The sequence below is a fragment of the Manis javanica genome, chromosome 4 (genome assembly GCF_040802235.1).
Source record: "Manis javanica isolate MJ-LG chromosome 4, MJ_LKY, whole genome shotgun sequence".
Lineage (NCBI taxonomy): Eukaryota > Metazoa > Chordata > Mammalia > Pholidota > Manidae > Manis > Manis javanica.
The window spans coordinates 35,745,486-35,771,875 of record NC_133159.1 but is presented as its reverse complement, the minus strand read 5'-3'; the positions used below and the strand labels follow the sequence as shown (position 1 = coordinate 35,771,875).

The 26,390-nt window shown below is 43.9% G+C and overlaps 3 protein-coding genes across 8 annotated transcripts in view; 2 read left to right on the top strand and 1 right to left on the bottom strand.

The window, feature by feature from the left end:
* Window positions 1-1,232: 1,232 nt before the first annotated feature.
* On the top strand, window positions 1,233-9,617 carry PRDX1 (peroxiredoxin 1). The gene is made up of 6 exons (XM_017643278.2): window positions 1,233-1,420; window positions 3,053-3,162; window positions 3,853-4,006; window positions 4,362-4,484; window positions 4,792-4,922; window positions 9,260-9,617. Exons 2-6 carry the CDS (start codon window positions 3,057-3,059, stop codon window positions 9,343-9,345), a joined length of 600 nt encoding a protein of 199 aa, XP_017498767.1. The 5' UTR covers window positions 1,233-1,420; window positions 3,053-3,056; the 3' UTR covers window positions 9,346-9,617.
* A 779-nt stretch (window positions 9,618-10,396) lies between these two features.
* On the bottom strand, window positions 10,397-14,612 carry MMACHC (metabolism of cobalamin associated C). 5 transcript variants are annotated; one of them, XM_037021853.2, is made up of 5 exons: window positions 14,439-14,560; window positions 12,755-12,904; window positions 12,497-12,691; window positions 11,619-11,771; window positions 10,397-11,140 (listed from the first exon to the last, which is right to left on the bottom strand). In XM_037021853.2, the coding sequence occupies exons 3-5, from the start codon at window positions 12,599-12,601 to the stop codon at window positions 10,724-10,726; spliced, it is 675 nt and encodes a 224-aa protein (XP_036877748.2). In that variant the 5' UTR covers window positions 12,602-12,691; window positions 12,755-12,904; window positions 14,439-14,560; the 3' UTR covers window positions 10,397-10,723. The 5 variants fall into 5 exon arrangements, with proteins under 5 accessions (XP_036877748.2, XP_036877749.2, XP_073089934.1 ...); XM_037021854.2 differs by having other exon boundaries at window positions 12,810-12,904; XM_073233833.1 differs by lacking the exon at window positions 14,439-14,560 and adding an exon at window positions 13,915-13,997 and having other exon boundaries at window positions 12,810-12,904.
* A 5,473-nt stretch (window positions 14,613-20,085) lies between these two features.
* Window positions 20,086-26,390, top strand: part of TESK2 (testis associated actin remodelling kinase 2) — a 138,530-nt gene continuing 132,225 nt past the window's right edge. For both annotated transcript variants that reach the window (XM_037021760.2, XM_073233830.1), the window contains exon 1: window positions 20,086-20,387. The gene's annotated coding sequence lies outside the window, so the exon portion shown is untranslated. The remainder of the gene's footprint in view (window positions 20,388-26,390) is intronic.

The following is a 26,390-nucleotide window of genomic DNA, read 5'->3' as shown; positions in this document are numbered from 1 at the left end:
CACGTCTGCACCCCCAGCCCTTAGTTACATTCCTAAAGAATCCTTAAAAGGGGAAACCCCCAACCTTTCGGGGCGCTCCTCTCTCTGAGGTCGCTCGCACTTTCCAAGTGCATAACCTTTTAACTTTAAACTCTTTTCAACCTTTCAGGGGACGCTCCTTTCTCTGAGGTGGCCCACACTTTCTAAGTATGTAAACTTTTAATCTTACACTTTCTCCAACCTTTCGGGGCGCCTCTCCTTGGTGAGGTTACCTGCTGCACTTCTTCCCTTTTTAAGTAACTTTAAATAAAGCTTTTACTCTGCTTCACTACTGTGTCTCTGCCCTTCAATTTTTTGTCGCGGGGACAAGGACCGAGGAAATACACAACGCTCCCCCAACAGAATGACCTATTCTGGGGATAAGCACGTCAGATATTTTCAGAGGAATTCTGGGGGTGAGCCAAGATTGGGAACAGATTCAGAGAAAGTAATGCTTCGGCTGAGTCTCAAAAGTCATTTTCTCTCTGTGCCAAGTAGGAGGGAACAGGTTTTTCACGCTTGAACCAAGCCCAAAGGCTTGAAACAGCTACACACTGTTTTGGTTATTACAGTCGAGGAGCAAGGAAGAGTTTTAATAATAATCAACAATTTCTAATGTATAATAAGAACTAAGTAGGGTGCAAAATAAGCTATAGAGATGCTCTCAAAGAATTACCTGTATTCCCATTTAACAGGTGAGAAAAGTAAGGCTTAGGGTGGATTTAAGACTCTTGACTGAGGCCGTACATAAAATGACGGTAAGGAGTTTTTAACTCAGGAAATTGACTACAGAGCCCGTTTTTTAAACCACAAATCAGTGACACGATCAGATTTCAGAGAGATTCCCTCTAACGCAGCGGAAGGGATGGATGGGAGATGGAAAACAATTCTATAATCAGAACCAATGAAGGAGGCTGCCTAAGCACTGAGGGGTACTGATGATCTACTAGGGCAGAGGCTGCGGCGATCAGGATGGAATATTTGGAGAGAGAGCTCTTAAAGGCTTAGTGTGGTTAGGCGTGGTTCTCCGTGAGCAGCAGCGTGGACCTTCACCTTGGTTGGCGCCTAGAAGGTAAGGCGCGCAGACCCCTCCCTCTTTCCCCCCTTCCACTGAAATCCCGGACTACCTCACTCTCCACCACAACTGTCGGCGGCGGGGAGGAGAATCGCTACTTTCAGCACCCGAGCCCGCCCCCAGCGAAGAAAAGCGCTGAGTCATCCTGGCGGGGCACTTTGGGTCGGGGCGGGGCACCCGCCGGATCCCCCTCTACTTTCCTCCTCACGCACCCCTTGCCCGCTCCGACTCTCGCGAGAGCCCTACAGGCTATAAAGGCAGCACCCCGCGTGCGTGTCGCGCCGTCTGTCTCCTGAAGAGTCCCGGTGGCCTTCATCTCAAGTCGTGGTGAGTTTGTAGGGAGTTCAGCCTCGGCAGAGCGAAGGGCCCTGCGTCCCGCTCGTCCTCTTTGTCATCTTCTGCAGCGGAGGGTTCCCCTGTCCGGCTCAACAGTGGCGGGGGAGTAGGCCGGGGAAGGCCCGCGCCCGAGTGGTCAGGCGGTCCCGCCCACCCTCACATGGCTTACGTCGGCTGAAACCTCTACCGTCAACCCGAGCTGAGGGCGCTGATTGGCGCGGCAGGGCGAGCTGGTGGTGGTAGGGGTTCCTTGACTAATCTACAGATGGAGTGGGTGCGGCAAGCATCTAGAATGGACCTGGAAATTGATCTGAGACCACCCATGTGATAGGAGTAAAGGCTGCTCCAGTCCTGAACCGTGGCTGGCTGTGGAACTTTGGACACTTAAGATTCCTTTCCCTGTCTTTATTTACCCATATGTAGAATGGGGTTTGTGGTGATTACAAATGCCTCTGTGAAGACTGCGTACGCTTTTCTGCTGGTATTTTCTGAACTGTTAGGGTGTTGGTGACGATGGGCGTGGCGGGAGGGTACCCTGAAATGGAGCTTGGGGTCATGTGTTCAGCCTGGGAGCTTCTTGGGCAGATCGCTTGCCGCGGTGGGGGCGGACCAAACAGGCTGGAAATGTAGCATCCTTACCCCCAGTTGGTCCAGCTTTAGTGGAAGGTGGGTGCCACCTGGAAAAGCAGAATTGAAGGAGAAGGCCCCTTAGTTAGGGTTACACCCTCTGTTTGGTCACCAGGTTGCAGCCTGCCCTAGTGGTTGTTCTTTGTTGTTATTAAAGGTGTTAAGCAGTAAAACATTTATGGTAGTTGAAGCTCCCAACGTTTCTTTTGATTGTGGTATTACAAACCAGAACGTTTGGGACTTGGAGAATTAACTGTTGGAGCATTCAAACCGATGGCTTAACTGGCTTAAATCTTTACTGCTTATCTTGGTGTAGACATGGGTGAATCCAATGCAAGATTGCCTTTTAGCAGTAAATTGATTCTTGTCCTGCTTACTGTTGTCCCAGGACCTTAGCTCCCAGGTCAAAACCCATTTTTGAAAGGACTTCTAGGGCTTGAACACAACATCTGAAGTTTTGAGATTGAGCAGATGGCGCAATCCTGGTCTTACTGCTTTGTATTGGCTTTAGGGTGTGTGATCTGTTGGGCAGATTTACCTGCAAGAAAGGTCGAGTCTGCTTCTCTTGTTATAAAGGCAGGTGGATGGCACAGTCCAGGGAAAGGGAACCATGATGATTTCTGGGAATGGGCACTCAGGGTTTGTGGCCTTGTGTATTGGGGTTCAGGTTTGAGAGTCTCCACCCAATCCACTGCTTCTGTATGATGAAAGTAACAAAAAGCCATTGTACAAAATGACTCAGAAAACAATAGAGATTACTTCAGTTTATAAAGAAATTGCCATCTTTAGATGAGAAGCTGAGATTCAGAAATGTGTAATACCTGGTTTTGTTCAGTTGAAAAGATCAGTTTAGGCTTCTTAGTACTAATAAAAGTGAACATGTATGTTCAGGACCATTGGACAATTTCTTCCTTCTACAGCTAAGTCTAAATAGATGAATGGTGTTGGTTATCTACAGAAATAAGGATTGTTTCTAATTCATTTCCTCTTTTCCAGCACAATGTCTTCAGGAAATGCCAAAATTGGGCACCCTGCCCCTAACTTCAAAGCCACAGCTGTTATGCCAGATGGTCAGTTCAAAGACATCAGCCTATCTGACTACAAAGGTAAGAGTATGTTAGATTCAGGAAAATGGAATTGTTTTGCCTGGCCAGTTGAAGATGTACCTCAGTTAGTAATCTAAGTGATAGCGTAAAATTATGACTAGAAATGCTGGGACTTTGGAACTTTTGCCTTGTAAGTTTTTTCTCTATTGCCTTACCAGGTTGTTAGGAACATGTTTGTTGTGGTGGTTCACTTGATCACTTAAAACTTAAGTGCAAAGTCTCTGACTTCTCATTGATCTCTTACTGCTTTAGAGCAGAGAATCCAGCAGTTCCGCTTTTCCTGGGCATGGTTTATAAGTCTATAGCATTAGGCTATCCAGTAAATAATTGTATCCTTGCTTTTGCATTTCTTCATTGGAGAACTTGGTGTTTGTGCGAATTTTAACTACCTAGAGTTCAAAATTAGACTGAACAGTGTTTGTTCTGCAGTTGGCAGCTAATGTCAAGTCTGGGAAACAAAAACATAGGACTCTTTCAGTTCCTTCTACTTCAAGGACCTCCTGCTGCAAGAGGTTCTGAAAGTAGCTGCTAGGAGACATTTCTGTTGAGCATCTTGGCATTAGCAATTGTTGTGTATGCCATTAACTTAAAAACTTTTTCCATTGGAAAATGTCTGTGGGTTTTCATTCTCTATAAAGAAAGGAAGTCTTTCAAAGACTGGCTTGTGACTTTTGTTCTCCCCGCCCCCAGGGAAATACATTGTTTTCTTCTTTTACCCCCTTGACTTCACCTTTGTGTGCCCCACGGAGATCATTGCATTCAGTGATCGGGCAGAAGAATTTAAGAAACTCAACTGCCAAGTGATTGGTGCTTCTGTGGATTCTCACTTCTGTCACCTGGCATGGTAAATCTTTTGGTCCATTTGGCATAAAGACTTTTTAACTAAGAAGTGACTGGGACTGGGAGGTTGGGCAAAGACTTTATCAAGCATAGGCTTCTTGACTTCTAAGGAAGGAGTGCAAAGGCCCTGACTTCCTCTTCTCTTTACCTGGCAGCAGAGGAGAACCTGCTTGGGTTACAGCTGAATATGCCCTGTTGACTTGAACTGTCCTCAACAATTCATCTTACTGCTGGAAAAAGTTTTAAAGCTTTTTGGGGAAGTTAGATTAGGAATGTTGGGAAGGGGAAGTAATAACAGTTAATTCTTTTGCAGCACAAGAGTTTGAATGATTGTGATTTTTGTGTGCCTTTTGCTGTAGGATCAACACACCTAAGAAACAAGGAGGACTGGGATCCATGAACATTCCCTTGGTATCAGACCCCAAGCACACCATTGCTCAGGACTATGGGGTCTTAAAGGTTGATGAAGGCATCTCATTCAGGTATGTACCTGCTTTGTGGGGGCTGACATCAGAATTGTATGATTGGCTGAGGGCTTTGTATTTGGTGGGAGACCCTCTTTCTCATTTTAACTCCCAGCTCTATTGAGAAATAATTGACGTATATTACTTTGTAAATTTAACGTATATAGTGTGGTGGTCACATTTCATTCTCTGTGTAGGGGCCACTTCACCAAAGACAAGGTCAATGCAAGGTTGGGAGATCAGCCCATTTCCATTGCTTCTGTATTCTGACAAAGCAATTCATAAACATTGCCTTATCCTCAAACCTTCAATCTCTTCCTCCCAGAGGCCTCTTTATCATTGATGATAAAGGTATCCTTCGTCAGATCACTGTAAATGACCTCCCTGTTGGCCGCTCTGTAGATGAGACTCTGAGACTGGTTCAGGCCTTCCAGTTCACTGACAAACATGGGGAAGGTAAGCCAATCCACTTGGTGAAAGGACAACAGACTATGTTAGGGTGGAGAAGATGTAGGAACAAAGTCTACCAAATAAGAAAAGGATGATTATGCCTCTTTAAGAAACTGAAGTCTCTGGATTGTGGTTGGGGTGGTGTTATTGGGAGAAGAGCTTAATAATTATAGTCCATATTTGTTTAATTGGGGTTTTTAAAAAAGATTTTTACAAGACCAGTTTTGAAATTTGGGAAATAAAAAAATAGGACTAAGAACTTAAGACAATGGGCCAAGTACAACGAATGTTTCTATTTCTAAAAAATGTATCTGTTGTACAATATGGTTGTATTTGAAAGAATTATAGTCACCACGTAACCAAATTATGTAAATGTTTAATATCAAATTTTTTTCAAGGAGGGCAGCTTAGGGCCAGAGGCTTTCAGACAAAATATTAAGATTCTTCATTAGAAGTTTCAGCATCAAAGATGAACATGACTGAACAAATTCACCTTATGTTTTTTTTTTCACCTTATGTTTTTATCTAGCAGAGTATAGATCCTTTTCCTACTGCTCTAACACTAGTAGTATTTCTCATGTATTCTCACTGTAGTGTTGTGATAAAGTACTGAAATACTTGATCCCAGCTTTTGAGTTTGTAAGGCTGTATGTAGTTTTTTTTACTTTTATGATGTGTGTACCTCCCCACAATCCTTACCTCCACCAAATATAGTTGCTGAAATGGGACAACCTTACCCCAACGAAGGGTTAGTTTAAAGAACTCAGTTCCTGAGGCTGCAAGTTCTGGGAATGTGGGGGAAGGGGATCTTGAACCTCCTCCCCGCCAAACAACATAATTGAGAACAAGATAGTTGTGATTGAGCTGCTGATCAAGTGCATAGGTGGACTTAAGACAAATTTCTTGTCTTGCTGTATCTCGTTTTCTCTCTCCAAAAGACAGGTAATTCAGACTAGCTGTCTTAAGGCCCATTTCAGCTTTGGTTTTGTGTTTTGAAGATAGAAGTTACAGAGTCTGGATTAGTGGTGTCTGGGGAATCTAAAAATGCAAGCTTGGCCAGAATGGAAGGATAATAGGTATCAGTGAGCATTGATAGCAGTAGGCAGCATCTGTAGAAACACCTGTCAGCTTCAGGGTGGATAGAAGCAGCAGACAGCTGCTGAGACTGCCCTCTGGTGGGGGATGAGGTTCAGCACAAAGATGAAAGAAACCAAAGGCTAAGTTGACCCTTTGCTGGATTTTCCTAGGACCTTGCTTATAGGCTAGATTCAACACAAGCTTTCATGACTGTGTGGAGGGAAGCGGTGCCTTTTCAGACTCTGGTCTCTGTTGCTTCGTCGTTCTAGAACAGGCGCAGCTTTCTGTGTGCAGCCTTTTATGGTTTAGAAAGAATATGATGGTTAACCATGTGAGAACCTGTGAATACCAGGGACTACATAGGAGGTGCTTTACATGTGTTGTTTGACAACCCTACATTCCTTTTTTTTTTTTCAGATACAGTTGACACATAGTTTCAGTTGTATAAATGATTTGATACTGTGTATCTTGTGCCCCTGTTTTTGAGGAGCAGTAAACCAGTACTTAAACACAGCACTTAGTCATAGTAGATGGGAACTGGACTAAATTCAAAGCTCTCTTTTAGGTGATTAAAATGCTGAAAAAGTCATTATTTAGGTCCTTCTGTGTTGGGGAAGTTCTTTCGTGCTAAAGTTACCATGAGTCACATAGTACTTCAGCTGCACTTGAAGCTGGTTTCTGTGGGCTTAACCAGTTCTCTTTGGACTCCATTTTGATTATGAAAAACCAGCACTGTCAGCATGAATATTTGTCCTGTTACTAATTATTGGTATAGTCCTAAGTGTCATGAAGTATTCAAGCCAGGGACTTAAAAAGTTGGCAAAGTCCTTTTCTCTGGTTTTTTATTTCACCTGTGATTGTGTCATGATTTATAATTGGGCTGTTGTTCTAAAACTTTGTTTCCTTTCTATACAGAAGAATCTTTTCGGTTCTGTGTTAACGCCTATTGCTAAATTTATGTATGGCTTTGGCTTGGTTTTTGTTTTTGTGCGGCCATCTGCTGATTAGGACCTGTGCTTTTACCTTTTGGTGCCAACTCAAGCCAGTAACTATGCAACAATCAAATAGAGATTTCAGGAAAGTAATGGCAGCTGGGTCTGCCATTTAGTGCTTGTTCCATGTATCCCTTGTTTCCAGACAGCTGGTTGCAGAGTCTGACATCTGAAGCTATGACATCCTTGGACCAATATGGGCTTCTACTTTCTCACTTAAGCAAGTCAGACTTCTGCTGCTGTTACTGGACTTTGATGACTACATGTGTCTCTTAGAGACAAATACAAGTGAAAACTCAGAGCTCAGTCTCCTCAACCTCACTTTCCTCAGGTTAGCCCAAGGAGCATTGCTAGCTCCTGTAGGACTATAGAAAAAAGTTAAAGGCTTTACTTCCTGCATCAGAGTTTGAAAAATTCAAACTCAGACCTTTTGCTTACAGGAAGGGTAGAAAGAAGGCAGTTATTCACTTAGTGAAACTAACATCCTTCTGTGGATGTCCTGCCCTTTTGTATTTCAGGTGATGTAGTTTGGCAGTATAAAAACATCAAAGAGGCAGGCCGGTGGCTGCCTTTGGGTCTCTGAAAGGCCAGAGGGAAGTAATAGCACCTTAGGGTTATGGGTTTACACAGTCCTAACTTTGTCATTTCTTCAGCTTATTTTGTTCTTGGTTTGGGGTCAAGAATGGTTGGGGTCATTTAAGGTTTTTAAATCAGTTTTTGGTTAAAAACACCATCTATATGATAAAATGTACCATTTTAAGTCTACACTTTAGTGGCATTAATTACATTTAGTGTTTTGCAGCTATTGCTGTTTATTGAACTTTACCATTATCCCATATATATAGGCTGTAACCCTGGAGCAGTAATTCCCCATTCCCCTTTCTCTCCAACCCTTGATAACTTCTGCTTTGTGCCTGAATTTGTCTATTTTAGATACTTCATGTAAGTGAAATCAGACTGTTTTGTCCATTTGTGTCTGATTTCTTTATATAGCTTGTTCTCAAGGCTCTTAAGGTTAATTCATGTGGTAGCATGTGTCAGAACTTGATTCTTTAAGACTCCAGTTTATATATGTATCACATTTAGTATATACATCTTTTAATGGACGACAGGGTGGTTGCCACCTTTTGGCTGTTGTGGATAGTACTGCTAGAATATTGGTGAACAGGTGTCTGAGTCCTTGTTTCAAACTCTTTTGGGTATATACATAGGAGTGGAATCGCTGGGATATGTGGTAATTCAATATTTAACTCCTTCAGGAACTGCCAAAGCATTTCCTGCAGCAGCAGTGGTACCATTTTACATTCCCACCAGCAATAGCAATAGCAAGGGATTTCTGCATGGGTGCCAACTCTTTTACTATAGTATGTTTTTTTTTATTTGCATTTCCCTGACTGAGCAAATGTCATGTGCTTATTTGTCATTCTGTCTTGGGAGAAATGTCCAAGTTCTTTGGCCCATTTTTGAGTGGATTGTCTCTGAGTTGTGGGAGTTGTATGTATATTTTGGATATTAGTTCTTCAACAGATACGTAATTTATAAATATTTCCTCCCATTTTGTGTGTTGTCTTCACTTTCTTCAGTGTCTTGATATATAAAAATTGTTGATGTTAAGTCCAATTTCTGTTTTATTGTTAATTGTTACTTGTGCTTTAGGTATTGTATCTAAATATATTTTCAAATCCAAGGTCATCAAGTTTTACCTCCCTGTCTTCAGAGTTTATGGTTTTAGCTCTTATTTAGGTGGTTGGTCCATTTAAACATTTTTTGTATATGGTATGAAGTAGGGTTAAACTTCATTTTTTCTGCATGTAGAAATCCAGCTTTCTTGGCACTATTTGTTGAGGAACTCTTAAGCTTATTTTTTAAAGATGTATTTGAATCATACATAAATTTAACAGAACATATAAATACCCATTTACTATCTACTTTTAACAAATATTAATATTTTGCCATATATGCTTTAGGCAGATTATCTTTAGAACAAAGCATACAATTGAAGTTGTCATTTCCTTAAATTTTAGACATTGCATGAATAAATCGGGTGTAATAGTCTTAGGGCTGTGGTGAGAATTAAATTAACATGTTTGTGTAGTTAGCCTTGCACTGAAAGGCTGAATAAGCTCTGACTGTAGCATAGGTTTCCAGGTGACTAAATAAATATTCAGGCTCTTTAGGGCTCAGATTTAGTTTTCAGTCATCCATTTCTTCATGGGAGGAGAGGGGAGTTTACCACTGAGCAGGTTATTGATTAGTGGTACCTTTTTCTTGCAGTGTGCCCAGCTGGCTGGAAGCCTGGCAGTGATACCATCAAGCCTGATGTCCAGAAGAGCAAAGAATATTTCTCTAAGCAGAAGTGAGCGCTGGGTTGTTTTAAGACCGGGCTGCCATGGGCAGCTGTGAGAACAAAACCTCTTTTGTGCTATTGTCATGCTTAAAACAAGATTTTAGACTTAGTCCAGTTGTGGTATGGAACAAGACAGGCCTTTTCTTGCATGGGTGGGAGAGGCCAGCCTTTCTTCCTCTGTTGGGAATGGCCTGAGCTGTGTATGGGGCAGGCCGACTGATGTGTATAATAGTGGGACAGCATCACTTTTGATCTTTTGTAGTTTCTATTAAACTTGAACTGAAACTTTGTTGATTCTTCATTTTAGGGGGCATTAGCCTTTGATTTTTAAGAGAAATTTACTCCTGCTTTCCCTCTTCAGGGGAAGACGAGTGAGAGCTGCCTAGGTTGGGAATTTATGTTGAGGGGAAATGCAGGTAGACATGGAATGGAACTGAATCAAGACGCTAACGTTTTGTTTTGCTGTGTAATCTGGGGGAGAAGAGCAAGACATCCTTTATTGTCCAAGTCAGTGCAATTTATGCTGTGGGCTGGTTTGGTTTGCAGGTTAAGGCTCCAATAAGATCACTTGGACATTACCACTACTGGGAGGGCTGCATGAGAATCTGAAGCTTGGTCTCCTGTGATAAATGGCTGGCACTAGCTCTATAAAATACCAAAATTAGAGGCTTCTATACTTTTGGAACTGAAAGTGGGGTGGATAGGGGCTACTTAACAGGGCTGTTGTTTGTGGGATAGGGATTTCAGTTAGCAGAAGCACAGTGCTGTGTACTTACTGGCTTCCCTGGGTTCTATCCTTTATCTGAGGATAGTCCTTTTTTGGCCCTCATTCATACAGTTTACCTGTGGGAGGTTGTCAGGAAGGGGAGAAGGTGGGTTCTTGCTGGGCCCCTGAGGCTAAGGCTCATTCAGGACTTGGAGAATCGTTCTGTGTATACTGTGTCCTTCCAGACAACTTGTCCTTAGCTACCCGCCACAGAAGTATTCACAAAAGCAAGACATGAATAGCAGTACGGAATTTCCAGGCCTTCAGTAACAGCCAACATACCACTTACTACTATATGCCTGCTTCATATGTATTTATTTAATCCTCACGATGCTGAAAGGCCTGTACCGTTATTTAGGGGATGACTGCTCCGAAAAATGGTTAACAGATAGTAGCCATACTCCAAGGCAGGTAGGAAATTCTGGATCTGCCTTCATCTTTGATTTCTGGTTGCCTTGACCAGATGTCTCTGAGCTTTGTCATCTTCACTGAAGATCTCTACTATAATTTTATTAAGTCAAAAATAATCATCTTATACCCAAAATAAAACCTTGCCAAAGTCCTAGCAAGTACTGCTGTCATAAATAGGGATCTCAAAGGGGGATGGGAGGAGGGAAGAGGGTATTCAAGGGCCAGGGGAGGCAGGTGGTGAGACCCTGGGGCTGAGCCAACCCCGGCCTCTGCTGGGATTCTTAGGCTTGGGTGTGAGTGTGGTGAAAGGAAGTTGAGGGGATGCAGAGATAGGCTCCTCTGAGGGCTGGGCCAAGCCCAGTAAGGCTAAGCGCTGGGCAGGTGGAGTGGAAAAGTACACCTTCTGCTCTTCTGAGTAGCGCTCCTGGGGTGGAACAGCATCCCGGTAAGTCCAGTCACGCCAATGGAAATTAAAACGTTCAAGCAGAGTGATGCGGTCAGCTCTAGCAGGTATGCAGTCCAGGGGCTTTGTGGGTAGCAGACTGGGCACCTCTGTTCCTGGCAGCAGGACCACTCCCCGGATGGCAAACCAGCCCCCAAAGCGGGGGTGTATGCACACACCTGATATGTGCTACAGATGGTGAAAAAAGGCAAGGTCATGGTTTCACACCAAGTCAACTACCATCACTGCAAGCTAGGCTTGCTCATTACGTCTCACTCAAGGGACACAATTCAATGTGAGCTGTCACTCTTGTGGCTGGGCTTCCCCGTTCCCTCTTGGATTACCTTTTTCATAGAGCTCACTCTGGCCTTGGGGAAGGGTTCCTTACACAGAGCCTCAATCAACTTCCCAGTCTCACTACTGGTCTAATCACTGCACTGCCCACTCTATCTTGTAACGGTATTAAGAACAGACCAGGTTTTCTGACCTGATGTGTTCCCAGGAAGACTCCAGAAAGCATGTGGGGTTGGACCTCTAGGCAAGGCACAACTTTGTTCTGAACTGTGTCTACCGACTCCATTTCCCAAGGGAGGGAGAATGTAGGACCTGTTATCTTGAGGGACTTTCACGACCTCTTGTTTTTACTCATTCACACTTGCTCTCTGACCTGAGCTCCCCAGGGGTCAGATTCCACATCCCGTCGTTGGTAGTAGTAAGCAGCCCCTGCCACATGGGCTGCTGTCTGGGCCAGAATCTTGGGGCGCCGATTGGGGTGTACCTCGTAGTCTGTGATGATTTCCACTTGCACCTCTGGGAGGCTCTGGGATAGAGGACAAGATGGAGGCTTCTTTCAACATGAGGAATCATGCATGACCTTTTCCTAAAGAGCCCTAAGTGTATTAACATGGTCCTGTCCTCAGAAGGCATGTTTGTAGGGAAAATATGACCTTAAACTTGGGGTGGGGGACTCCAGTGTGAATAAAATTATACTCTGTTCAGGACAGCTCATGTTTAAAGGGAAATACACAAGGTTTTGCTCAGAAACGATTAAGAGAGGTGTCTTGGCTCTGCCCTCCAGAGTCTCAATGTGGAGGAAGACCTGGCTCACCTTTGGGGAGACCCACTGTATTGTGTACATGTGAGTCTGTGGTGGGGGAATATTGTCCTGTCCTCAAAAGGCCTCAAAGACAGCAAAAAAGCTTTAAGATCTAGGGCAGACAGGTGAGAGATGCCCAGGGGATGTTGGGCCTATTCCTCTTTCACTTGGAGGACAAGGCAAGTCTGGTCTGAGGTTCACGTAGCTGCCTGCCAGTTCAGGGTAAGTGAGATTGATTCCAGACCTGGGGGTGCTGCTAGAGGAAGGTGGCTGAACTGGGATGAAAAGGCAGAAATGGAGAGATCACAGTGTCAAGGCTGGCTTTAGGATATCCCACCTTGGAAATGGCTCCTAGCCCTAGATAGGTCTAGATTCTGTCGTGGGCTTGGAGGAGCTGGTGGAAGCAGCTGCAGGTTTGGAATCTGGGGGAGGATATGAGCCTTGCTCACCTCTCTAACACGGCCCAGGTGGTAGGCCACACACTGGTCCACAGGGTCCGTCAGTGGTCGGAGGTGGCATTGCTGCAGGAAGGGTTTGAGGGCCTGGTCAAACATGGCAGGTGTGCTGAGAACCAGGAAGGCCAGGGTAGGTCCTGGTAGGGGCAGGTGAAAGGCTGAAGGCAGGAGTGCATTGTACCAGGCCACCTGGAACAGAGAGAAAATTAGGCCATGCAGGAAGGCCAACTCAAGGCTTTGCCAGGCCCATACCTTAGCCTGGCATTCAAGTCCTCATACATCTTGCCCCAGCCTCCATCTCATTCACCCAATGAATTTCTCCTGATGCTCTGTGATGCCTGTTAATGGAGGACTCATCTGAATTTGACAGTGTTTAGAATAGAGCAGAGAATTCTTGATCACCTAAGAACAAAAGAAAGACTATACTGTGATTAGTGCAATGACAGGGCCAGGTAAGGGTTTTCTAAAATTAGGCCTCTTGAAAGCTAAGTCTCGAAGGCTGGGAAGGAAACTAACAGACTGATGTGGGGAGGGAGAATCTGGTGTGTGTTCTAAACAGAGGTCACAGCATAAACAAAGACAGGCAAAAAGTACATGGCACGCTTGGAAAAAAAGAAAATTGTCTAGTTTGATAGAAGTAGAGGGTCTATAGAGGGGAGAAGGGGGAAAGAAGGCTAGAGAGATCAGTAGGGGTGAAATTGTGATTGGTCTTTAACGCCAATTTAAGGTATTCACTGGTGACAATGAGGGACTAGCTGTTGAGGATATAAGGAGTAAACTGACATGGTCAGTTTTAGATAGATCTGGTTGTCATGTGGAGGATGGACTGGAGGCAAAAATGACAGCAAGGAGGTTACTGCAGTAATTAAAATGAGAAATAGTGGCCTGGACCAAAGCACAGGTTGGGTGGGTGGAAGGGAGTGGATTTGGGAGATTCAGGAGACAGATTCTTAAAGGTCTTGGTGACTAACTGGATGTGGGAGTTGGGAGGTGCGAGAAATAGCCTAGGATAACTGGCAGGGCTGCAGGTGGCTATGTTCAGTACAATAGCTCCCACTACCCGGGTCTACTTGACCCACCAGATAGGTGTCCTCACTCTCCACGATACCTGCCATCCACCACTACCTCCACACCTTTACTCAAGCTGTTCCTGATATCTGGGATGTACAAAACCCTCTTTCCTTCCAATCTATCTTTTCATATATAGCTCAACTCCATTTTTTTCCTCGGAAGTCTTCTCTCTCAAGCTAGACCCAACCTACATCGTCCTTTATATTCTCTCCCAGCACCTCAGTGGAAAGGGTGGGAGCGTGCTGTCTCTTACGCATCAGGCAATGGGCTCAACTGAGTTGATTTAGCTTTGTATCCAAGCATAGGGCTCAGAGCAGACACTAGGTAAGTGGGAAACAGACCTATGTAAATAAGGGTCGGTGGTGGTGTCAGACTTCTGTGTCAGGTGGGTGCAGAGTTTCTACACCCAGTCCAGGGCTAGTGAATGGCAACATCATGAATTGTCCTTCTGTTGGTAGATTGAACAAATCAGCCAATTGTTTGCTAGGGATGCTCTTCCCTCCACAGATGCCCTAAATCCCAGCCAAGCAAACCTTCCAGGCTCTGCTCTCTCCTAACTCCTTTGGGAAGTTTCCAAGGTGACTATGGCCACACAGGCCCCTTTCTTCCTGTAAATTATATAGGTAACAGAGGCACAAGTTACTGGATCACATGGCGTCTGTTACTCATCAATCTGCATTCTATGGGAGTAAAAGCATGCCACCGTTTCTTTACCTTTTTAACCCAAACCCACGTTGAAACCCTGTCCCGATAGGTCAGTTTGGACACGGTGCTAGAGGAGCTCGGGAAGGATCAGAAGGCTCCTGGGTCTCACGCCGGTCCAACCACACATCTCGCCCTAGCACCGCAGGAGGGACAAACCTACCTGGAAAGGGTAAACCTCGAAGCCGAAAGGGCACAATGTGTCCTCAATCTTTTGCTTCAGCCCTGCGACCTGCGGGTCCATAGCGCACGCTGCACCCTAAGCTTGCTGGGGAATGGAGTCCCAAGGGTAACCCAGGCTGTTAAGTGTCAAGGTCGCTTAGACTTCATTTCCCAAGAAGTCCTGGGACCAGCGGCGCGACACCGTTACTAACTGCGCGATGCACCCTGGAATACGTAGTTCATTTGGTCCGTAGATACGATCACTACAGAATCAGAAAAACTCGGTTTCCCGGCAAGCTTCACGGGGTGGGTGTGAACGCACGTGTCGCTTCCAGGAAAACGTAGTTCCGCAGCCTACTACGCCGGTGGTTTCCGTGAGGGGCGAACTCAGTTTCCCAAGTGGCGCTGCGGCAGATAGTCCGAAGTCGGGCTTTCCCGGCCTAAGAGCGGGTTTGAACCGGGCGGCGGCAGTAGTCGCTGGCACAGGCTGGGAATGGTGGCGTCAGTGTCCTGTATCTGGGAAGGTCTTGATCAAGATTCAGCACCTTCAACTCCCACCTGATATATGCGAGTCAGGGTATCCCGTTTTCCCAGCAGTTCTCCAAGAACGCCGCTCCCCTGACTTGTACCAGAGGCGCAGTTTGGGTCTGATAATTGCGTCCCTACCCTTAGTATTGAATTCTCACTCCCTTCTTTCCATCTGGCATTGTGGCCTTTCCTGGCTGTGCCTAAGGGTGTCCTGGGCCGATAGAAGAAGGGCAACAGACACCAGGGAGCCAGATTCCTGCCGCAGGGTATGAGTAGGAGCGTGAGTTGGTCTGAGCAGCTCCACACGCTTCGCAATGCTACTGATGGAAATGTGGCTCTGCTGACCTTCTCTGGGCTTGTTGATTGGCTTTAGAATGACGGGGCTGTCATCCCTGCAGGCAGCAACTGCTGTGGGAGGAGTGAAAGATTCTGTGCGAGGAACTGAAGTTGTTGCGGGGCCAGCTGCGTGAGTAAAAGATTGAGGATGGGTATGAGTTTACCTGCCCCCTTTTTGGAAATCTGCCTGATGCTCCCTAGTAAGTGGCCATAGTGCTAACTGTTTGAGCTACTCAGAAGTCTGGTTAAGTATTTGTCTTGCCTCTAAAAGTGTTAGTCTCTTTAGTCAAGCAGCTTGGAAACCTCCCATCAATTGGACTAGAATGTATCTGTTTCCGATTTCAGCACCAGACTGGGCATAAGGGAGGGAGGGGGAAGGAAGTTGGAGAACAGCCCCCTTATATTTTCTCTCACCTGTAGGCCAGCACCAGGAACTGCTGCTGGGACAACTGGCTGAGGGGAGGCAAGCTCAGGCCTGAAGCTGGAAGGAAGGACCAGGACTAGACCTCCTCTTTGTGCCTATCACTTCTTTGTCTGTCTTGTTCTGCAGACAGACCAGGATACCCTTTCCCACTCCTTTCTCTTTCCCTCCCTTCTCTGTGCTGCCTCTACCTCCCTCCAAAGCTCTTCTTCCCACGCCCTCTCCTCCAGGCCATGAGAAAGTGTCCTTGCCCACGTGAGGGTTCCAGCTGTGCTGAGGAGGCCACTTGTGGGGTGGCGGAATTCCTCCCAGAGACAGAGAAGTTGGGTCCTATTTGGGCTCATGGTCTGGCAGTTGTTGGCGCAGCTGCAAAGTGGCCAGGCAGGCAAGGGTCACACCCTGCAGGCTGCCAGGACAGAGACTCAGGATGCCCAGTAGGAGCATGATCTCCTCAGATAAAGGGCCATGGTGTTTGTGGCAGTGAAAGGGATTTTTTTCACATAGGCCAGGAATGGGGATCAAAGTTCAGCTATTCTAGATTTGACATGAACTTTTAGGGGTGGTATGAGTATCTGGGTTATAGCCCAAAGGGCAGTACTAGCTAGGCATTCATTATTTGATATAGAGTCACCAAAGTATCTTTGTGTGTTTGGAGGATAAAGAGGGAGGAGACTGGAATCCTAGCCTCAGAAAGGAGGACAGTTCTGTGCTGGGAGGGTTGACCCACCATCATCATCTCTGCCTCTGATTATGTTCCCCTTTTTAGAACCTCTGTTCACGTCCTCCAATCTAAGCTGCCCCTGGCTGCCACCTTTGCCATGTCTCTTTCTTCATCTAGCTCTGAAGTCAGTCTTCCAGACAGTAACAGTAGTTGGGAACTTTTAAGTAAGCTAAGTGGGGGTAAGGGCAGGGATCCCAGTTCTGTGGAGGTTGAATCTGAATGGTGCTTGGGTGCCAGCTGCCTAATTGCTACTGGGTAGAATGAGTTTCTGCCTCTTTCTGTGTAAATCCATAGACCTCTGTTGCTACTTATCCCAAATCAGTCCTGTATGTCCCTTCCCAACAGACAGGCCCAGAGCTTAGTTCTGTGTGTATCACAGTGCTTGCTGATGGTTTGTTCTCTCTTCCCTTTCTCTCCTCTTAGATTTCCAGAGGAGCACACTTTTTAACCTGGAGCCCAGCAGCTTTCAGCTCTATGCCCAGAGTCTTGTGCAGGGGGTACCTATTCTTTAAGAGTCCCAAGATGCTCCTGAGTGACCTATAAGGACTTGTCAGAGTAGTTGGGTAAAGTCTTCTTTGCTTGCCTTCTCCTCCAAGGCCTTGTTTCTGGGCCCCCTGCCCCTCCCCTCTTGATGTAGCTGGTATCTGCCCTCCCTGCTGAGGCTTGTCACTACCTGCTCACCAACTGTAATAAAATGTTTTTTAAGTCTTTCTAATGTGTTTTCTGTGAATCAGCACCCACTTCCTCCTGTTTCTTGACTACTTCCTGCCACCTCTCTCTGAAATCCAAGTTCATAGACATTTACAGCTGTACCTTTGAGTGCAAGCCCTTGCTCAGTGGAACCTGGAAGGAGATGGGAGCTTCCATTCTGGTGGGTAGAATGAGGTAGGACAGTGCTTTGGGGCCAGCAGTAGTACTGCTGTGGGGATGCAGAGGAGGGTGAGACATTCTGGTGGGCCCTGGACTTGGGCAGTAGGAGGCTCCCTCTCCTCATCTCCAGCTTCTGCCAACCTACACAACTCCTCATTCTCAGAAGCCCAGCCTGCATTCCTGCAGCAGTCTCCTCCTCGGTTTCTCTTCTTTCAGTATCTCTGCCTCTAATCCAATGGCTTTTAAAGTTTTTACTTTTACATCCAGTAAGAAATACAGTTTACACTGTAGCTTAGTAAAATACAAAGGTATATATTTGTTAACTGAAACAAATTTCATGATTAAATACTTACTAGGAATGATACACTCTCATATTTTCTATTATATTAAAAAAACTGCTTTGTGGCTATTGGTTCTGATTCTTCCACCATTTGATTGTTTTCTGGAAAGACTATCTTCCTAGGTAGACTAAGGGCATCTTTACTTTCTCCTTACCTGGGCTTTGTATTCTAAACAGTGCAGTCCAGGATTTCCTTAGGAGCAGCAGCATCTCATGAAGTCTCATGAGGTCTCTTCCACTGCTAAATATTGCTAAAAGATAATGCCATTCACCCACCAAGTGGATGTTTATTGAGCACAATACATACCAGTCCTGGTATTTATTTGCCCTAGGATGTGCAGTGGGCTCATGTAAAGGTCCCAACTCTTAGTTTAGCTGGCAAGAGGAGACAGTTACCTGAAATAAAAGCATAACAAAAGGCTGAGTAGGGCAGGAACTACTTCCTGTTATGGGATGCATTCAAGGACCTGGCCTAACAGACAGCTCATGAAGAATGGGCCTTTGATGTCTGAGAAAGGCAATTCTCAGTTCTTTCCCTTCAGCATTAGGGATATTGCTGAGATTGGAATGGAATGATAAAGATGAGACCTGGGTCATACAGAATCTGCTCAAGAAAAAAAAAAACTTCCCATTAAGACTTACCTTCCTGCTGAAACAGGTGCAAGGAACCCCGTCTTTTACATCTTTCACTGGGCAGGGGATACATCTGGCATGGCAGCCTTATTCAGTTCTACTTGCTACCAGTGCTCTACTTATCAAGTACTTTGCATAGGTTCTGTGGAAGACAGGTTTGCAAGGGTGCCAAACTTGTAACAACAGAAACATTACAAAGCAATGTGGACCAGTCATATCCCAAGCAGTATGTTAGAGAAAGATGGGGTGATTTTGTATAAAGCACAGGCTATTTACTAGCTGGTGACTCCAGATGAAGAGTACGTGAATGTTGTACTATATTTCACCTTTTTTGTAGGTTTGAAATGTTTCAAAATAAAAGTCAAGTGGGTGGGAGAACGTAAGCTTAAGAGAGTGACTGACCTGTTGTTTCAAATCAAATTCTGCCCTTCCCTAGCTGTGATACTTAGGCGAGCTTCCTGACCTATCTCAGCCTGGTTTCTGCCTATGTGAAATATGGGTAATAAAGCATCAACTTATAAGTAAAAAAAAAAGCAATGTGAAGCAAAGGTTTTTGAACTGTCACCAGGTGGCAGCACATGATTTAGTGCCAGAAGAATGATACAGAAGCTTCAGGCCAAGGGGAATGGGCTAGGGTGATCTCTTCTCTCCCTGAGTTAGTTACCAATTAATCTTCTGGAAAAAGTGCCCTTTTAAGGACACTCTCCTGCTCAAGAACCTTTGATAGCTTTTGCAGAATAAAAAGGAAAGGGCAAACTTGGCATTTAAGTCCCACCTACATTTAACCTCTTCTTTCTCTGTTCTTATCTCCTACCATACATCTTTCTTAAACTATTGCCACCAGGAATGAATAACTACCTATCTTCAACTATTCAAATCCCTCTCATCTGTCAAGACCCCTCCAGTAGGAGGCATATCTAAGGCTGTCTAAAAGGAGGTCTCTTAATTACAGGGAGTGCTTGTGCAGGAAGGGTGGTACTCCACTGTTTCTTAGCCTCCTTTACCCTGGAAGCCCTGGTCCTGTTCCAATCTTCTCAGGCATGAGAAAATGAGCACCTGAGGTCGCGGCATACGGAAAACACGAGGAAATAGGTGTCTGTTGTACAGTTGAATAGAATTTTTATTCCCCACCCAGCTCTTCAAAAGTTTTCAAGCCAGCACAAGTGTTACCTCCGTCAAGAAGCCTCCACCGAATTGAATCTCTTATTCGATGAATTGCTGCCTAGGCATTTTGTTTAACCCTATACATTGCTTTTAGTATCTGAAGTGGCTAATAATTGTTTGTTTTCTCCCCACACTATACTGAGATCCTGCAGGACCGCTGCATTCATCCGGCTTTTCCTTACTCAGAAAATACCTTCTATAGCAATACCTTCACCAACCCAAAAGCTACCCCAGTAGAATGCATGTTCTGTTGGCTTTATCGCTTGCCAATCGCTTATATGTTTGGCATTTTGATTGGTTCATTTTGTGTTTACTGTTCCGCCCTCTGAGAGGCTCTAGGATTTGGGTTTCCCCCAGGTGTATCCCTTCTCCCTGGTTCCGCCTTTCCAACACACTGCCTCTTCTGTTTTTACTTCTACTTCCTTCTTATTGGTTCCCTTCGTCCTCCAGAGTTGGCGCTGAGGGCTGTTGATTGGCTCTTCTGGACGCCCGTTGTGCCCACCCTCATACCACGTGGCATTCCTAACGCTAATTGGGCAATCCCACTTGCTCGTTTATCATACATTGACGATTGATTGGCTGCTCTGGGGGAGGGCTTGAGGAGAGGGGTGTGACCCACCCGAATCCCCGCCCCTAGGGCCACTGCCCGGCCGGTGGTGTTGCAGTCGTTCGCGACCGGGGAGCCCAGCGGGGTGTTATGCTGTGTGGCAGGCTAGCCAGCCGGATCGTCTTGGCCCCACCTGTGGGGCTATGGCAGTAGCCTCCTCGTCCTCCGCTGCCGATAGCCCCGCCTAGTCTCCGGCTTCTGCACGCGGGACCCCCACCGCCTCCGCAAGCTAAGAACCGCTGCCGCCTCCGAGTTCTGAGGGCTACTATGCTCCCTCTTTGCTGCCGCCTGCCCCTCCCGCCAGCGCAGGCACCCTCAGCCCCGCCTCAGGTAACGCCAGGAGAGCGCGTGGGGCACAAACCCGGGGCGCCCCGGCCCTCGCGCGCGCGGCTGCTGCACCCGCCTCGGCTCCGAGCATTGGCTCTCGGGTACCTTAGCACCGACAGGACCCCTTCGCTTCCCAGAGGTCGTCCTCTCAGAGGTTGGGGACACTGCTCCTCGACCTCTTCGTTTTTGCTTCTCTCAGGGTCCCGGGACACCCCTCCGGCCCCACGCCGCCCTCTAGCCTCAGAGGCCGGAATCCATTAAAAGTTCCTTCATGTCAGGAATCTGGTCCCTGACTTCACTTAGAAGCCTTCCTCAATTAAGAGACTCAGGAATCATTCATTTCCTCGGACAACTGTTTCTGAGCCTCCAACTCCACCCCGAGAGCCTCCCTCGTCTCGCCACTCGCTCCTTCAGAGATCTGGACTCCTTCACTTTACTTACCACAGACCTACTCTTCCCTCGAAACCTTTCATTTCTACCCTACAGATACTTACCTCGGAGACACTACTGTCTCCCTCTCTTCTTTTCTTCCCTATCACCTCTCTTTTCCGCATCCCTCCTTTTCCTTCTCTGCCTTTCACCCTTCCCTTTGAAGACGCTGGACTAAGCCAGTATTCAGAGTTAGCTAGAAATGAAACCTAAGTTTGTCTAATTAAAAAATGTTACGATTTATACCTCTGAGAAAACCTTGCTAGAGAATTTGGACTTTATTCTGTAGGTATAGGGAGCCATTGAAGGTTTTGTAGCAGGAATTTTGTATGATTGCTGTCTCCGGTGAAAAAGTGGAGGAAGAATTGAAAGTGAAGACAGTATGGAGGCAGAAAGCCTAGGTAGGTGGGAAACTTAGTGTGCTAAGCCAAGTCAGAGGGGATGAACTGGAATAGTGTTAGGAAAATAAAGAGAATGGCGTGCAATTCAATGAAGTTTCCAAATAGCATTGAGATGACTGACTAGTGGGAGGTTTCTAACTTGGCTGATAGGATGGTTTGTTAGTGTTAATCAAAGTAGGGATCATAAAGAAGCAATCCTGAGGGAAGATAATGAGTTTGGTTTTGTACAAGCTCAGTTTGAGGTGTGTTTCAGGTATCACTGTGGGCAGTGTGAGGTCTGAAAACTGGGAGAAAGGCTGGAGCTAAATAAGTAAGGATTAACAGAATATATGGGGAAATGCAATATAGGGGATATTTTGCTTCTAAGTATGGGATGGTAACACGAAAAGAAGAGAATAAAAGGGCAATGGACCAGAAGGAACATCATTGTTTGAAGGGTAATATACACTGAGAAAGAGAGGTTAAAAAAATGGGGAAAGAACTACAACAGAATGGCATTATAATCGAAGCCAAAGGAAGAAACAGTTTCAAAAAGGAAGGGGGTGACCATCAGTGTCAAGTGCTCCAGAGATCAAGTAGAATGAGGATTAGGAAAACATCATTGAATTTAGCAATTAGGAGATCATTTATTTCCTTTAAAAGACACTTTAGACGGTGTGATGGTAGTAATAGATCATGATGGATTGAGGAATAAATGGGAGGCAGTGAGTAAAATTACTGTTTCAACAAGTGTGGTTGTGGAGAGCTGATAGTAGTGAAACATCTTTTTTGTGAATACATTACATGCTAGGTACGGGAAAAAATGCTCTGTAGGTCACAATAGCCTTGTGGCTTAGGTATCAGCATCCCTCTTTTACAATTGGAAAGATGATAGGTAAGAATTTGAACAGGTCTGTCTGGCTCTGAAACTTATGTTCTTTCTACTGTGGCACATGTTTTTTTTCTTTTTAGAATGGGTAAAGCAGTTTTGTAGATTGAAGGGAAAATTTGCCTATGAAATATATTGAGCATTTCATTTTTTAACACCAAAATGATAGAAGTCAAGATGGAGAATGATGTAGTGGAAGGGAAGGTGAGGTAAGGGAGGGAGTTTCATAGATGGCCTTATTTCTTGATGTGATCAGTTATCTGAGGAGACATCAATTATCTCTGGAGAACAAAGAAAATATGGTAAGTTTCTGATTTGAGTGTTATGGCTATGGAGATCTTCAATGGAAAATGAGAGGACTGGATTAAGGATTAAAAAAAAAAAGATTGCTGAGCACATTGAGGGCCCAGTTAAAGTTAGAAATAATATATTTGTAGTGGGGCCCAGTAGCATGGATTTTACACTTTATACAGTAGCCTAAAAGGAGGAGGGCAAAAAAGATGGTTGGGTTGATCCACAATTGGAATTTACAAGAAGGAAAAATAAAATGGGGAGGAACCTTACGGTGCTAGTGATAGTGTGGGAGATATGATGGGCACTGAGGGTTACAAGAAATAAAACCTTCAGAGGGGCTGGTGTACTTGGAGAGTAAGGAGACAGAAATGTGGCTGAAGACCAGGTTTTGTTAAGAAGTGCAGAAGGAGAAGGCTGAGTGTTCAGTGGTTCTAGGTAAAAGCAAAAATTGAGTGTGACTGTCTCAGTGTTGTCGAAGAGGAATTGAAGGTATAGGTTATTGAAATACTGGGAGGTTAAGGAGCTATGAAGTGTATTGAATATGTCAGGGTGTCACAGTTACCCAGTATGATAGCAGGAAATGGAACACAGGAGATACTGGGTCCTATAGGTGGGACTGCTCAGAATTGAGGTGTCTAGATTGAGTTGGAAGTTCCTTGGCACTTATTAGAAGGTAGTACTAGGTGGTACATGATCACTAGTTGTTGATCTCAATTAATGTAAAGATCCTCGTATGCTTGGGAGTCCTGGATGTATGGTGTTTTATTCTCTCATACAGGTGTGTATTTGGGATGGTGTTAAAAACAAATCCTCTGTGGTTTGGCACATAAGGGGCCTGTTTAATTCTGTTTGAAAGGGTATGTGTTGGGAGGCCGGGCTAGGGACTCTCTATCCCAGGATCCTCACTAACATTTGGTACTATGTTAATTGTAAAAAGAAAATTACATATGTACATGTACTCATACCCTGGTTTAGAGTAGAAAGCTGACTGGCTTTAATGCTTTCTTCCCCCTATGTAAAAGTGTTTAGATATATTCTTACTTTGTATACTTAACTGTTCTGCAAAATAAAAGTTGTGTTGGAATTTGAAACCTGTGATAAGGGTTTTTATGAGAATTTCATCTCTTCCAGTAAATGAAGCCCAATTATTACATTGCATGGAGTGGGTGATGATGAATGTTTTGGACCAACAATGGGTATTATACTATTTTCTAAGTCATCATATGGAGCATACTTCAGTGTGGTATCATGATTTTTGCTGAGCACTCAGAGGAGTGGTTGTTTCAGAGAAAAGCCTGCTTGTGATAATTTTTATATCTTCCATTCCTGAAACATTTCAAAAAGGCAGTGTGATATAAGGAAAAAACAATGGAAGTTCTAACTGATCAAGTCTGTTATTAGCCATCTGATTGTAGGCAAATTTCCTGTCCTTTGTGAGTTTTAGTTTTTTTTTAAATTTAATCTTTAAGTAGGTTATACATTCAAATGGTTAAATAAATTTTGCATTTATATATTTTATATAAATATTGAAAGTCTCACCCCATTCAACCAGTTCCATGCTCCTCCCAATCACTTTTACTAGTTTCTTTATATCCTTTTAGACTTTGTTTTGGCAAATCTTTACAAATATGAATAATCTTATTTTTCCCACTTGTCATGCAAAAGTTAGCCCTTCATTCCCCACTGTTCTGCAGTACCCCCCCACCTGCTGCGTTTTCACTTAATGTATCTTGGAGACCTTTCCAGATCATGTATAGAGGGCTTCTGCCTACTTCTTTCCTCCCTCCCTCCCTCCATTTATTTCTTTTACCTGCATAAAATTCCACTGAATAAGATTTTATTTAACTAGTTCGTTATTGTTTGACATTTGTGCTGCTTCCAGTCTTTTGAAATAAGCAATTCTATAATGAAGACCCTTGAACACAGGCCGTTTTACATGTGTTCAAGTGTATTTGTGGGATGAATTTGCAGAAAGTGGGATTTATAAGTCAAAGGATATACTCATTTATAACTATGAAATATATTGTCAAATTGTTCTCCATAGGGATTGTTCCACTATACATTGCCTATTCACTCAGCATTAGCAGTATCATAGCTAATACTTATATGGTGCTTACTATTTGCCAGATATTATTCTAAGTGCTTTATATGCATTACCTCACTTAATAACACCCCTTTGAGGTAGTTACTATTATTATTTCCATTTTTCAGATGGATATATAGAGAAATAGAGAATTTAAGTAAGTGACTTGCCCAAATCACATGGCTACTGTGGCAGAAATTCAAACTAAACACTATGGCTCCAGGATCAGTGTTGTCAGTATTATGCTTTTTGTTGATATCAAACATGAATTTTTGCCAATCTGATAGAGAAAAATGATACCTCAGAGTAGTTTTAAGATTTAAAAAGTTAAGTTCAGGTTGAACGTCTTTTTATATTATATGAGTCACTCATATTTCCTTTCGTGTAAACTACTTGTTTAAATCCTTTTCTATTGTCTTAGTTCTCTTTCCTATTGATTTCTAGGTCTCTATGTATGTTAGGATAAACTTTATGTCGATGGTATGTATTGCAAATATTTTCCGTTTTCATACTTGTCTTCTGACTTCTTTTATTCCCATGTAGATCTTCTAGGTTTTTATGCAAACTTCTTTTAGACTCTCTTGGCTTTTCTTTTATGGCTTTTGGATTTTGAGTCATAGAAAGGTCTTCTCCATTTCAATCCTTAGTTTTTTAACCTATCCAATGGGAGCAAGAAAAAAATTATTGTGAAGGTCAAAGTGCTTTGTGAACTATAAACTGTAAATCATTATACAGATGAAATATGATGTTATTTATTAATTTGTCTTCTGAGCAAGTTGTGTAAGGCTATGAACTCTTCTGTATTAAATGGAAGAGAATGACATAATTTTCTTTCTATAGTGTGGGAAACTAGTGTGGTAGTGATCTTGTGGTCAATGTTTTCCTTGGACAATTTGTACTTTTTCAAAAGTAGGCACTGTGGAAATCCTGAAGTGTTTTTGTGTACTTCAGTCTTGTTTTTTGTATTAGGTATAATTAGAATCTGACTAAAAGTTCTCAAAAATGGTTTTGCTTTCACCTTAACTGTGGTTCACAAATTTGCATATTATTTACTTTCGATATTGTATTCCTACAGATTGGTAGGAACTTGTAATTGGGAAGACCTTCATATTTTTGTGTGTGTGATTATAAAATTAATGCATTTTCATTAAGGAAGGAGGGGAAATAGAGATGATTTTAAAGGGCATGATATAAATTATTCAAATCTTTCCAAGATTCAGAGTTAATAGCCAATGTTAACATTTTGGACTGTATTCTCTCAGAATTCTTTTTGTGTGTGTGTCTGTATTATCATCACCAACTCACTAGGGCTTGGTAGTGCCTGGTTCCTAGCACTAAATAAATATTTGTTGACTAAGTGAATGAAAGAATGAAATAGAATGAATGGAATGAATAGAAAGTATGGAATTTCAATGTCCTCTTTATTTTCTTTTTTCTCCATTGTAAACTTTGATCCAGATAGTAATATTAAAATGGGTATGCCACAGTCCATCTGGAGGTAAGTTCAAGTCTAAGCCCTCATGGAGCTCATAGTTCAGTGTAAGAGACAGATAAGCAACAATTAAAATACTGTGTGATAACTATAATAGAGATTTATGTAAGGCATTATCAAAACACAGAATAAAAATTGAGGGGTCAGAGAACAATTCCCACATGAGATAATTACTGAGGGAGCCATGTAGAAGAGGTCAGGAAGAACTTACCAGGGAGAAAGAATACTACATGCATAGGCACTGAAGTATGAGCAAGGATCTACAAGTCAATTTCTACGTCTAGAGTAAATTGTGATTGTTCTTCTGGTTAGAATTGTAGATAGGGGCCAAATAAGAAAGAGCCTTTATATCACACATGAAGAGTTCTCCAAAGTTTATTCATCTTGGAGAATAGATTGAAAGAGGTGTGAGAGTGGAGATAGGAAGAACAAAGAGGAC

Bases quoted from the DNA above. Each gene is read 5' to 3' on its own strand.
- PRDX1 (XM_017643278.2), top strand. From the start codon at position 3,057: ATGTCTTCAGGAAATGCCAAAATTGGGCACCCTGCCCCTAACTTCAAA. The intron at 3,163-3,852 runs GTAAGAGTATGT...CCCCGCCCCCAG, and splicing joins CAGCCTATCTGACTACAAAG to GGAAATACATTGTTTTCTTC. The intron at 4,007-4,361 runs GTAAATCTTTTG...CTTTTGCTGTAG, and splicing joins CACTTCTGTCACCTGGCATG to GATCAACACACCTAAGAAAC.
- MMACHC (XM_017643276.3), bottom strand. From the start codon at position 14,519: ATGGACCCGCAGGTCGCAGGGCTGAAGCAAAAGATTGAGGACACATTG. The intron at 11,772-12,496 runs GTGAGCAAGGCT...CCTCTATCCCAG, and splicing joins ACCTGGGCCGTGTTAGAGAG to AGCCTCCCAGAGGTGCAAGT. The intron at 11,141-11,618 runs GTCAGAGAGCAA...CACCATCTGTAG, and splicing joins CTGACCCCTGGGGAGCTCAG to CACATATCAGGTGTGTGCAT.